Raw genomic sequence first — 13,090 nt, 5'->3', positions numbered from 1 at the left:
TGCCATAACAATTTCTTTATACCCAATCTTCAATATGAAAGCCTGCAAGTGTTCTTGTGTTAGGATGTTTATTGAGCCTGTTCTTTACATGGGTTAGGGCTACTTTTTGTCTTTTCCTAAAATGAACGTTTCAATTTTTAAAATTAACTAAGCAAGCATATATTTCATAAAAATACACCACTTTTAGATAAAAAACTTCAGGGGAGGTCAGTTTTCTAAACGGTCAGACATGTTCATTATTAAGTCAATTAGCATCTAAGGCCACAATTAAAAAAGTATCAATGGCTCATTATAACCGTAACTCACGGATTTAAATTTTGTTTAAGAAAACAATTTTTTTATACGAACTTCGCTTTAGTTGTAAGTTTAAAAAACGGACTTTTTTTATAACGCAGTCTTGACATATTCTCATTACACACTTTACGACAATTTAAATTAGACTAAATAGAGCCCAGATCTAGATTTACATTTGGATATAAATGCCTAAATAATTCGGGGTCGCCTCTGAGTTTGTGTGATAACTCAAACTCTCTTTGCAATCTTGTTTTTGTTTTCTTGTTTTGTTGCAAATGAATATTTCCTGATATCCCGTGATCATCAGATATATAACTTCAGATCTATTTTTAGACCCAGGCGCTAGTTTGTTTTCTTTGTGAGCGCGTCACACAAAGTGCACGTGAAAGATTGTGATGTTCTATTAATGGCCGCCAGACATGTGTTTGCACTAAAGTGCAAGGCAACAGCATAGGGAAACACTTGAATGTCCCGCCATTTATCTCCACCCTCAGCATCAACAACTTCCAGTAGCAAGAAATACCTTTCAGTTTTTTAAACTATTACAGTGGTTCTCATCGTATCAAGCGATACAATTAGTGTTACAAAAGAGACAATTCACTGTGGCAGGGTCACGTGAGACTCGATGCTTGTACATCCCCTTAAATCCAATAAACGACTAACTTTCAAGGGCTCCTGTAGAGTACCAATCGCCATGGCCCCAGTCGTAATGAACCCACATCGTACCTTGGTCGCTACGTCACTGGCTATAGCTGATTGTAATGCTATCGACTCTACAGCTCTTCAAGACACTTATGTCTTAATTTGAAGAACAAAACAATGTGAAGCACTTAAATTGTTACAGAAGGATGTCTGTCATCTTATCTTATCTTTTCAAGTACAGAAGTTACTTCAAAAAAAAAAAAAAGATAATTACGTCCTACGCGTGTTCCTAGGTCAGTCTTGTCATGCATGTTAATCAATAACTTAAATTCTGCAAAGTCACTGGTTTTCCTGGCTGGCTCAGGCAACCCATTCCATGCTCTAATAGTACTAGGGAAGAAGGAGTATTTGTACAAATGTGTCCTAGCATTTGGAACGAGGAATGTGCCTTGATCTTTGTGTCTTTCTGAGTATTTTATTCGGTTTTGTTGATGTATTTGAGCCACTGTAAATGTTACAAAAGGATATCTCAAATCGATTTGTCTTTGGTCACATTGAATTTCTTGTATCTGGAGGACGGTGTGGGGGGGGGCACCATCCTATTCTTGAACCCACATCCACGAGAATTCTGCTACATCATTTGCCCTAAGTATTGTCTTTATACAAAATAAACTTACTTTAGATTTTCTAAAAAGAGGATTCTTATATCGAAAAAAAAAGAAAAAAGTGAAATTTGTTTTTGCGAATTCGCCACACACATGATGAATGGTTTGGATTTAAAGATGCCATTGTATGTATCGCTTCCATAAATTCGAAAATCAGAGTAATATTTGTTATCGCATTGTTTGAAAGTGTTCTACTTGATTTAGGGAAACATTATCTGAAATACTCTTGATCTTCAGGTTGTTACTATATTGTTGGGATAATGCAATCTTTCATTGGGATGTCTAGACTCAAGGTACTGCTAACTTCAGATTGACTTTCTTGCTTTTGTCTTGAAACAGTAGAACGTCTCTAGACTAATGTTTATTAGCAATGAATATTGTTTCATGTGCTCAATGTTTCACTCCGTCTTACCTTTTTTTTTTAAACTATACACTTTTGTGTTTGCTTTGCATTCCTGCCGATAGAGTCCCCTCTCCTGCTTTCGTTTCCATTTGAATTAATTCAATACTTTCACTTACATTAATGTAGGATTTAAAAATACTTCTTGTCCACAGAGAACATCAAAAATACATCACATTGCATTCATCTAATTACATCAAAAATACATCACATTTCATTCATGTAATAACGTCAAAAATACATCACATTTCATTCATCTAATTACATCAAAAATACATCACATTTCATTCATGTAATAACGTCAAAAATACATCACATTTCATTCATCTAATTACATCAAAAATACATCACATTTCATTCATCTAATTATGTGAATATTCTTTTTCTTCTGTCTCAGCCCTAACAAATGATCGCCCTATCACCTCCCCTGCTCTTTCACTCTCAAGTACTGAGTGGCTACAAATTTAGTTCTGCGAATGTTCCTGCAATCCCACAAAATATAGCAGACTACACTCGTGTTTACACTACTCTCTGACGTGGGCTGTAATTGCATTATGGGTAGAGTTTCAGTTTGCCATAATGAAAAGCGCCACGCTTTTTTTTTTCTTTCCTGATGCCGAAGATGCCAAGTAAAAAAAAACAAAAAAAGAAAAACAAAAGCGACCGATAATCTTGGGATAGCAACTCTTGTACAAATAGTCAATTCATAATTCATTCAACAGAACAGAGTTACACGCCCCTGACACTAACTAAAGTATGTCCGTTTGGTAGCGATGTCCCCGACAGGTAGCAGAAGACTTCACTCACCTCTACAGGAAGTGAATAACAAGAGAGGGAACCGAGAACGTAATGTCATCAATGTTCCCCACGAGTACATCAGGATATTGGTCACGACCGGCGTCTTAGAGAAGTCAACTTAGTTGTGGAAGTAGTGAGTGCAAACACACACCAGTGAGTCTACGTCTTTAGACCGTTTTATATAGTGTGCACTGAGATGGAAAGTTTGTTTAAGGGTCTTATTTGAAGACTTTTTATCAGTATGTTGTAAGTGAAATACTTTGATATGCATGAATTGTTTCTCATTTTATTTCTAGCTCCCATGATGCACACTTACATTTGTTCTCCCGCTGCAATTTGTCAAGACAAAAATGTCCCAATGTTCACCACTCAGAGTTTAAACTTCGACTAGATCTGGTTAGAAACACACATAGATAGACATTTAGTGAGAAATTTTCTTTCAAAATATGTAAAATATAATTCACGAATGAATGTATGCATGTATAGGTCTATGACCTCCTACAATCGTGAAGCGACATCTCTGAGTTCAGCCAGGTCTAATGAAGTCCAGACTTTATTTCGTCAGATGGTGTGCTTGACGGAAGTAAAAAAAAACCTCACACCTGTGAAGTTTCGGTAGCACTCTGGTTTGACTCATGCTTCAAAAGACGCGAGTTACATCGTTAGTAATGATTCCAATCAATCTTGCACTGACATTGCTTCAGAGAGGCGCCATGTTGTTGTTTTTTGTATGGGTGCAGCAGACATTGACATACATATATATTGTTACGACCCTATTGGCGGCGCAAAAGGGTTAACTCAGGCTCAGCTGACACACACGTGAATCACTCAGGTCAGCGGGGCCATGGACAAGGGACAGTACTACGATTACACGATTACACGCAAATATTACCAATGTTATGGTCATGTGATCGAAAGCCTGCGTGTACGAGTGACACTGTGTAGGAAAGCGGCAGTTCAAGACCGGAGAGCGTCGAGACCGGGACTGTTAGTCGGCCATGAAGTCGGTCCTGGTCGAGTCCTCATGTGTTGATGTACAAGTCCAGAAAGAGAGACAGTAGAGTTTTGTACGGTGATGTACAGAGTGACATTTTAGTTGTTGATGTGTTTGATGCCAATTGTCTAGTATTGTCTGTTACCTACTTATTCACTCATTATTAAAGTACCCGATATTGTGAAGCTCTTGTTGTCAGGTTGTTGATGTGTTGTGTTGAGTTTTAGCAGTGTTTACGGAAGACCTGATTAGGAGAGGATCGTAACACTGGTGTCAGAAGTGGGATTTCCTATGGCTTCTGTAAAACTGCTAGATGAACTGAATCTGAAAGAACTGAAACAAGAGCTGAAATGGCGAGGACTGAAGTACTACGAAAGGAACAACGAAACTCTTAAAGAACGTCTCCGGCAAGCCCTAGTGGATGAAGAGGAAGATCCGAACACGTACCTCTTTGAACTCAAACCCGATGTTGTAGAGCTCTTGATCACCTTTCAAGAGCAGATGTTGGCTGGCTTTCAGAATGTGATCAAGGGTGACTCGCAGAAACAGGTGAAGAAACAAGAGAAGAGACCGAGACCAATAGTTTAACCAACGCTTTTGCTACAGACGTCCATGACGTGAGTGCCTCCATCAGCCAGATAGAACAAGACAACGTCGTGTCTTACCTCAAGCCTGTAGCTGAGGACATTAAAGACATCTGTCAATCTGTCAGTGCTGTTGAGAGGAACTCAAATCTTGGTGGCTGCACCCAGATGTTTGGCAAGAACTTTGTGTGTCGAGCTTTGCAGGGAGAACGCCAACTTCAAGGAACCCATAGGCAAGGTCTGCACCCAACAGACGTTTGTCCTGCTGACGAGACCATAGTGAGAAGCCCTGATGATGGTCAAGTAAGTGAACTGGAGCCTGATGCTGAAGATGAGGGTCCTTCGCAAGTGGAGTGCTGCCAACTTGCTCCACTAGTTTGCCCTCCGGACAAGCCTGAAGATGATGTGTGCCACTATTTCCCCTCCTGTGAACCTGAAACCCAACCCCCAAGTCTTTCTCTTCAAAGCCCTATGAAGAAACCTGTTAGACCAACGATCTTGGTGACCCCTGTCCTGACATATACCTCCCCATGTGTTAAGTGGCTGCTCTCAGTAGTGAGCGACCAAAGAAGGCGACGTTTGCTGAGTCCAAAGTGCAGTGCGATGCAACCAAGACGTCAGTGCAACCAGGTGAAGGTCAACTGGAGTAGGAGAAAGAGACATACGCTGACTACAACACAGATGGCTCCATCGAGATGGCACTATAAGCCCATTGTCGCCCCCACTGATAGACCTCCTCCTGCGTCGATTCACCTCCACTGCCCATGTCGTGTGATAGATTTTTGTCCGGGACGGACAAATCTGAGAAGGGGGCAGTGTTACGACCCTATTGGCGGCGCAAAAGGGTTAACTCAGGCTCAGCTGACACACACGTGAATCACTCAGGGCAGGGTTATGTTGTGTTGAGTTTTAGCAGTGTTTACGGAAGACCTGATTAGGAGAGGATCGTAACAATATCTATATTTTAAAATCTTCTCTCCTCTTTAAAGAAAGTCTTCCCTATCTCTCATCGTCTTTTCTCTCTCTTTTTTCTGTTCTAACATTTTTTGTTTTATTTTTTCTCTCTCTGTCTCACATAGACACATACAATCTGACTCTTTGTTTGTTACTTTTTCTTCTGTTTCTTTTCTTTCTAACTCCACTTCTTTCTTTTCATTCTCTCTCTCTCTCTCTCTCTCTCTCTCTCTTTGTCACTGTCTCTTCTTTTAGTCTCTTTCTCGTACACACAAACTATTGGTATATTTGTCTCTCAATCTTTCTGTTTTCCACTGGTTCTTTCTCTCACTCTTTCTTTCTTTCTCTATATCATTCTAACTTCTTCTCTCATGCAAACTTCATTATTTACTTTCTCTCACTCGCTCTCACTCTGTATCGTTTTAGGTCTTTCTCTCTCTTATTCTCTCTCTCTCTCTGTCTCCCTTACACATATACACCATTGACTTTTATCTCTATTTTTATTGAGTTAATTTTTAACAATGTTCTTTCTATCTCTTATTCTTTCTCTTTGTCTCTAAATCTCTTTGTCTCTCTCTCTCAGTCTCATGGACACATTTGTCTCAGTCTCATGGACACATTTGTCTCAGTCTCATGGACACATTTGTCTCAGTCTCATGGACACATTTGTCTCAGTCTCATGGACACATTTGTCTCAGTCTCATGGACACATTTGTCTCAGTCTCATGGACACATTTGTCTGAGTCTCATGGACACATTTGTCTGAGTCTCATGGACACATTTGTCTGAGTCTCATGGACACATTTGTCTCAGTCTCATGGACACATTTGTATCAGTCTCATGGACACATTTGTCTCAGTCTCATGGACACATTTGTCTCAGTCTCCCTTTTCTTCTTGTCATTTTTCTTTCGCTTTCTCTCTATCGCTGTCGCTGGCACACGAAAACACACACACACACACACATTTTCATTTTCTCACAGACAAACTTTTCTCTCTCCCAAACACACACACACGTTGTTTCTCTTTCGTTTTGCCTGTTTGTCTCAATGTCTCATCTTTTCCGTCCTGTCTTGAGACCATCTCTCTTTCTGTCTTGAACAAAGTGTCCCAGACTAGCATACAGGCCTACACTTACATTCATGTCAAGGTAAGACTCTAGTTACCTGCGCGCAACTTATCTGTGTACAAAATCAAATCCTGCAGATATTATTTCTTAAACATAATTGCCATCTTTTCAGATTACACGTTAATTTAAAGACACTTTTTTTGTGTGTCTTGACGCGTGGATGAAAGATGACATTTCACGTTTTTATTTAACCTTGTATTTGTACGCTGTCTGTGTAGCCTACTGTAGTTTGTCTGTGCGTGCGTGTTATCTCTGTGTGTGTGTGTGTTGTACGTACATCTCTCTACAAGTCTCACTTGTTTTCATAACAATTTCAATTGTGAGGTGAAACAGCCAGTTGCCCACAATTCCTTTCGTTCCAACTCAAGATAAAACTTAAGGTCACGGTGACATTCTTAGAACTGAGCGCCGCCGTAGTTCTACCGTTTTTGTAATGTGGAAGTATAGAAAATATTCCTGCCGATTTATTTGTGATCAGGACAGTGAAACACTTGAAATAGGTTTACTCCTGGCCTACTCCTGATTTACCCCAGGTCTAATCCTGGCCTAACATTTCCAAAGAAGGATCATATCCAAGGAGATTTAAGTTTTATTTCTTTAAAGAAAGAAATCAAGTTAGGTTTCTGTTTTCAAAAACAACATTAAAACAATCCATTTCAGGGCTGGGTTTACGGCATTGCGGAACATGCACCTACCCAGTCACTGCCCAGGACATAACAACTCATTGAAAACTTCACAATAACCCTAAAAAATATACATGCTAAATACTGACAAAAGTTATAAAATTAGTTTAGCCTACACGTATTTTAAAGGGAAATTCCGATGGTTTTTCAAATTTGAGTTATTGACATATTTAAATTCTGCGTAAAAAGTTGTAGTAGTAAACATTTTTACCATTTTTATTTAAATGCCTAGAAACATTAGTAAAATCCTGACATCACAAAAAAAAAAAAAAACGGAGTTCTCTGACATTTTGTTTTTAGCTTAGGCAAACGTCACTTCCCTCAACAATAGTGAAAGGGAAACGAGATTTAACCAATCGTATCGCTTCATTCTTACAGTAGCTGTTATCTTATCTTATCTAATATAATACAGACGTTACTTCAAAAAAAGAAGATGATTACGTCCTATGCGTCATGCATTTAGTCATGCATATTAACCAATGACCTAAACTCAGCCAAGTCACTGGTTTTCCTGGCTAGTTCAGGCAACCCATTCAATTCTCTAATAGCGCTAGGGAAGAAGGAGCTTTGGTACAAATTTGTCCTAGCATATGGGACAAGGAATGTGCCTTTATCTTTGTGTCTTTCCGAGTATTTTATTTAATTTTGTTTTTGTATTTGAAGATTATGGTTCAGTGTCTTATGTATAATTGCTACTTTACTTTTAAGTCTTCTATCCTGAAGGCTTTCTAAATTTAGTGATTTTACTAAAGGTGTTACTCTAGTCAAATGTGAATATTCGTTTGTTATGAATCTCACTGCTCTATTTTGTGTCTGTTCCAGTTTCTTAATGTTTTCTTCAGTTGAGGGGTCCAGCTGTTAGGCTTAGTGACGGCCTAGTCCAGAGCTTTGGTACAGTTATATATACAGATAGGTAGATATAAAAGGGTTAGGATAACCAACTCGAGAAAAAAAAAGTGACATTTTCATCTAAGTCCCTCCCTGTCCCAAAAAGTAAATAGATCGTGTGTCTGATTCGAACAAACTGGTCAGTGTAAGGCTAGTCTAGACTACGTGTAGTTGGTGACTGTCGGTCATGACAAGACAACCAAGCGATAGTGTTTGTTTTGTGTTGAGTGGTCAGGCGAGAAAATACAGGCTGCCGTGGTTAGTCAAGAATGTAAATCTACTTTTAACACGCACTTTTTTCTTTGCTTACAAGATCTAGATCTAACTGCATAGACAAAGATTTCTTTTACAAGAATGTACATTTTACATTTTAGACAGCAAGTCAATAGAATAAATTAATAGGTTTGGGTGACGTCACATAGAAACCCGGTGAAAGTCTGACCGTATTGGATGCGCAGGAAAATAACGTCAGAGAAACATCAATTACTAAGTTATTATTGGAAATATTCATGATCTGTAACTCCAAACACATAGTATATCAACAAAATGTTACAACTCATCGGATTTTCCCTTTACTGTGTCAACACGCTCGAATGAAACGTATTTGTATTGAAGTCTGTGACAAAGTGTACGGGGCATTTCACTCTATTCACACATGACCGACACTTATTTAAATTCGGCCCTTGCTGTGATTATAACAAAGATAATAGACCAATTTTATTTTATTTGTTTTTGAATATTTTGGCCATTTAAATAAAAATCTGGAAATACGTATCTCCGTCATTATAAAGCGCTAACAAAGAAGAGAGAACCCTCAGCGACTCTTCACTTGGCTCAGGTAGGGGAGGTAACAGCATGTAGCTTGTAAATAAACCTAGACATTTGCTTTATAACCTTCTTGAGATGTAATCTAAATCTACACAAAATATTTACATATACATTAAAACAAAAAGATCTTCTAGAACTGTAATGTTTAAACATATGCCAAGCGTTAGGGCTATTTCATGTTCTTGACTATTTTCTTAGATCACGATTCATATCTATCGTAGCTCCAGACATGACCATCAGTCCATTCAACATGTTTAAAGGAAGGATAAGATAGGGGTAAGGGAAAGATGGAGTAGGCTACAGTATAGAAATAAGACCACACACTCATAACAGCAAAAAGACTCAATCTGGCTGAGATTAACTAGTTTGGCAATCCTAATTCCTACTACTACAGTTATGTTGGTTATAAATAGTTTGGCAATCCTAATCCTATTGCTCCGCTAGTTATGTGAGCTACCATACCTTGTCATAGTTTACCTGTTAATGAATCAACTCAAACTCAAGGTTATTGAAGGAATACACTCTCACAAGTTCGGCGCTTTGGGCTGCAAGCTGTCTCCCTAGGGTCTCCAGCCATGTCCGCTGCCTCTTCCCAGCTTGTATCAATTGCCCTGAGGTCCTCAATACAGTTGCGGCACCAGGTCCCTGTTTGCGTTTTCCTCGTATCACTCACAGCATTAAGCGAACCTATTACACTGTACAATCAATAATCAATTGTAATATATAGACATTAGCAAACGGTTAGGGTTAAGGTTAGGATATTAGGTTTCACTGTTAATTGTATGTATTACCACTGTACTGCAAAAAGGTCAGCATGTGAAATAAAAAAAATGGAAATCTCTCTCAATGTAAATTATGGTAAATTTAAATCTTTATACATGGTGTATATGTAAATGTTGTATGTCTTCAGTTTTCTCTGTATGTTTTTCATGTTACAAAAACAACAACAACAAAAAAAAAACAACAAACAAACAAACAAAAACTAAACTTTTTGTATAATTATTCCGCCCTTAAATATTATAAAGTCTGCTCAGCCAAACAGTCTCCTGTGTTATTAAACCCTGCTGGTTTCCAGCACTTCTTAGTCTTTTGGTAACCATGCGTATCTTTGTCCTCTCAGCTTTAATGACTTCACAGAAAGAGAATGTGGCTAGTGATCAACATTAGAACACAGTGCCAAAGTACACCTATATATCTTACCCAAAAACCTTAAGATTAACTTAGTCATACTATTATGTATGCCTGTGTGTGTTAGTGTGTTTGTGTGTGTGTGAGTGTTTGTGTGTGTGAATATGTTTGTGTGTGTGTGTGCGCGAGTGTCTTTATGTGTGCGTGTGTGTATTTTGTACCTTGTTTTCATCTCCTGTTGTTTTGACCACAGGGCAGCTGTCGGACGTCGAAGACGACAGAGTTCTGGCGCAGCCCAAACACAACACTCGAAGGACGTCCGACAGGAAACTCGGAGGGATGCTGGACAAGACCAGAGAGCTACTCCACTCATTCTACCACCCCCACAACCTGGACTTATCCCAACTACTTCATGATGACCGGTTCCTGTGGTTAGAGTCTGAAGCTCAGAGAAATAACTCTGGCGACTAAAGTAGTGAACACAAAATAACAACTGTACAAATGCTTCACTGTGAGTGTATGAAACCGAATTTGTTCAGGGCTATATTAAGACATCATGCACTATTTTATTTACTGTCTTCATTATTTGATTTCATTATCTTAAAATCTACTTACTTTTGCCACACACAAACTTTGAAATGCAGTTGTTTTTGCAAACGGGACCTGAGTTATATTGTACTGATTGTAGATTGAATATACTTGACTACCAATAACCACAACGGTGGCTTGTAGCGTAGCTCAAACTTGCCTCTGAAATGTGCAAATTTTTTTGTTTTTGTTTGTATTGAGACAAAAAGTGGAAATCTTGTGTGTGACTGTACAGGATGTTACTTGGAGTAACTGTTTAAAGCAATGTCATTGTAATATATACACTACATCCCACATATTGTGGACAATCAGACCCAATCTATGTATATAATAAAATTGAAATCGAATTATCTTACCCGTTAGTTTGATTGTTTGTCTAAGTATAGAAGTAGAACATGAATTGGGGCCTACACCAATGTCATTACACAGCTTATATCAACTCACTCTGTCTGTCCGTCTGTCTGTATGTGTGAATGGTAAAATGTTTGTACATGTTATTCTCCCACACTCAATCTCGGATTAAGTTGAAATTTTGCGCAATTAATTAATTATTGTACATATAATAATACGACTGATGCAATTGATGTATACAATTACACTTAATATAAGCTTTGTTTTTTTTAAATGTTTTTCTTGTATTTGTGTGTGTGTTTTCATTTATCAACATAGTCCTTGATGAAAATATACAGCCTATTGTACATCTCTTTTAAGATGGGATTATCAGTTTGTGACCGGAACTAAATATCAATTGTTTGATGAACTGATAACTTAGATGTTACCATATGTCAGGTAAGAAATGATGTGTAGGACTTGTAGGACAGTAGGTCATATAGGACTTGTAGGACACGTAGGTCATATAGGGCATGTGGGACAAGGAGGATCCCTTATGATCAAACGTTGCTAATATGAGAATGTACTTTTTTGTTCTAGAAAAAAAAAAGGGGGAGGGGGTAATTACAATCTGCTTTCATGTCCTGTAATGAATTGCAACTCTTCAATTTCGGAAGTTTTATAATTTTTTGTTGCTGTATTTCAAGCCACTTATTGTCACAGTTTCTGAGGTCAAGGATGTTTTAGTACGTACTTAGACTTTAGAAAGTACAGTTATACAAATAATTAACATCAATTCACAATGGGAGTTATGTCAAAGCTATTTGAACCTTGTACAATGAGATGTCAAAGTTATATGTATAATTAAATCCGACTTTTGGTTAAATTTTATTGGTATTGGGTTTTTATACTGTTTTATAATTTATGAAATTTGTTTTTTGTTTTGTTCTTTTGTTTGACTTATTTTGTGATACTTCATAGAAATGCTCATTCTGTACCGATATTTATATATAGGCAAGCAAATAAGGGGCGCCAACAAACTTCAACTTGGTATGTCAGAGATGACTGGAGCTGAACAAACTTCAACTTGGTATGTCAGAGATGACTGGAGCTGAACAAACTTCAACTTGGTATGTCAGAGATGACTGGAGCTGAACAAACTTCAACTTGGTATGTCAGAGATGACTGGAGCTGAACAAATGCTAAGAGATGTTCTCTATGTATTACATGTATTTTTTTTTCAAGGAACTACAATCAACATTTTATTGCTGAGCACAAAAAAAAGTTTAATTTGTAAAAGTGGATATACTGATGACAAGTTTACATTAAGTTTATAGACAAGTTTATAGAAAAGACTCCTTTTGTAGAAGTCCATTATAGCAATGACTGTAAATTCACTTGAAAAGACTCCTTGCAATATTGACATTTTTCAACAAATAGATTGAGGACTACCATCAGCAGCTTTATAAAGAAGGAATTAGCAGTTTTTTTTTTTGTAAAGCTTGCATTAAGTTTCTTGTTTATTGATAATGTATATTATGATTTAATGATGTACATTTACGAATGTCGAATTACTTTTGTGGTATCAGTACATTTTTTTTGTTAATTAGCAACGCTAACAGCAATGGGTCTAAAAATTCAGAAAACGTAATTCTGAGAACGTTAATGTTCAAATAATTACCCAGAACTACAGCAAATAAAATACCCAGAACCATTGCTAAAATTTATGATGAAATAATAGATGTCATCATGAGACCCAATCTATGTTTCTCTTGTGATTCATGGCCATAACTGTTGTGGAATGTGTTAAGTACATTAGTGGACAATGCTTTGGGTGTATTACTGTACAACGATGTCAAATGTTACAGGTATTGTCTTGTATATAACTGTACAACGATGTCAAATGTTTAATGCATTGTACATCGGTTATAAAAAATAAAGCTCACATTTTTATAATAATTTAAAAAATCTGTTTCCTCCTGATTGCACGTGTGGCTGTGTTCTTGTGCTTATCTGCTTCTGTATATTTGTATGGGATTGTGTTTATCTTTCTCTCTCGCTCTCTTTCTCTCTGTTTGCAATTCTTTTGCAATGCTCTCTTTGTGGGTCACGTATTATCTTCTGCCTGTCTCTCTGACTGTCTCTTCGCCTGTCTCTCTGCCTGTTTTCTCTGCCTGTCTCTTAGC

At 37.7% G+C, this 13,090-nt stretch overlaps 1 protein-coding gene across 4 annotated transcripts in view; it reads left to right on the top strand.

Moving 5' to 3' along the window:
* The window catches only part of LOC106067553 (carbohydrate sulfotransferase 15-like), a 72,646-nt gene extending 59,774 nt beyond the window's left edge, over positions 1-12,872 (top strand). For all 4 annotated transcript variants that reach the window (XM_056010881.1, XM_056010866.1, XM_056010877.1 and 1 more), the window contains exon 8: positions 10,240-12,872. In XM_056010881.1, the coding sequence (XP_055866856.1) occupies positions 10,240-10,457 (218 nt within the window). In that variant the 3' untranslated portion in view covers positions 10,458-12,872. The remainder of the gene's footprint in view (positions 1-10,239) is intronic.
* Positions 12,873-13,090: the final 218 nt, after the last annotated feature.

Source organism: Biomphalaria glabrata, chromosome 1 (genome assembly GCF_947242115.1).
Source record: "Biomphalaria glabrata chromosome 1, xgBioGlab47.1, whole genome shotgun sequence".
NCBI classification, from domain to species: Eukaryota; Metazoa; Mollusca; class Gastropoda; family Planorbidae; genus Biomphalaria; species Biomphalaria glabrata.
The sequence above is the reverse complement of the archived record's forward strand: the minus strand, read 5'-3'. Positions and strand labels throughout refer to the sequence as shown.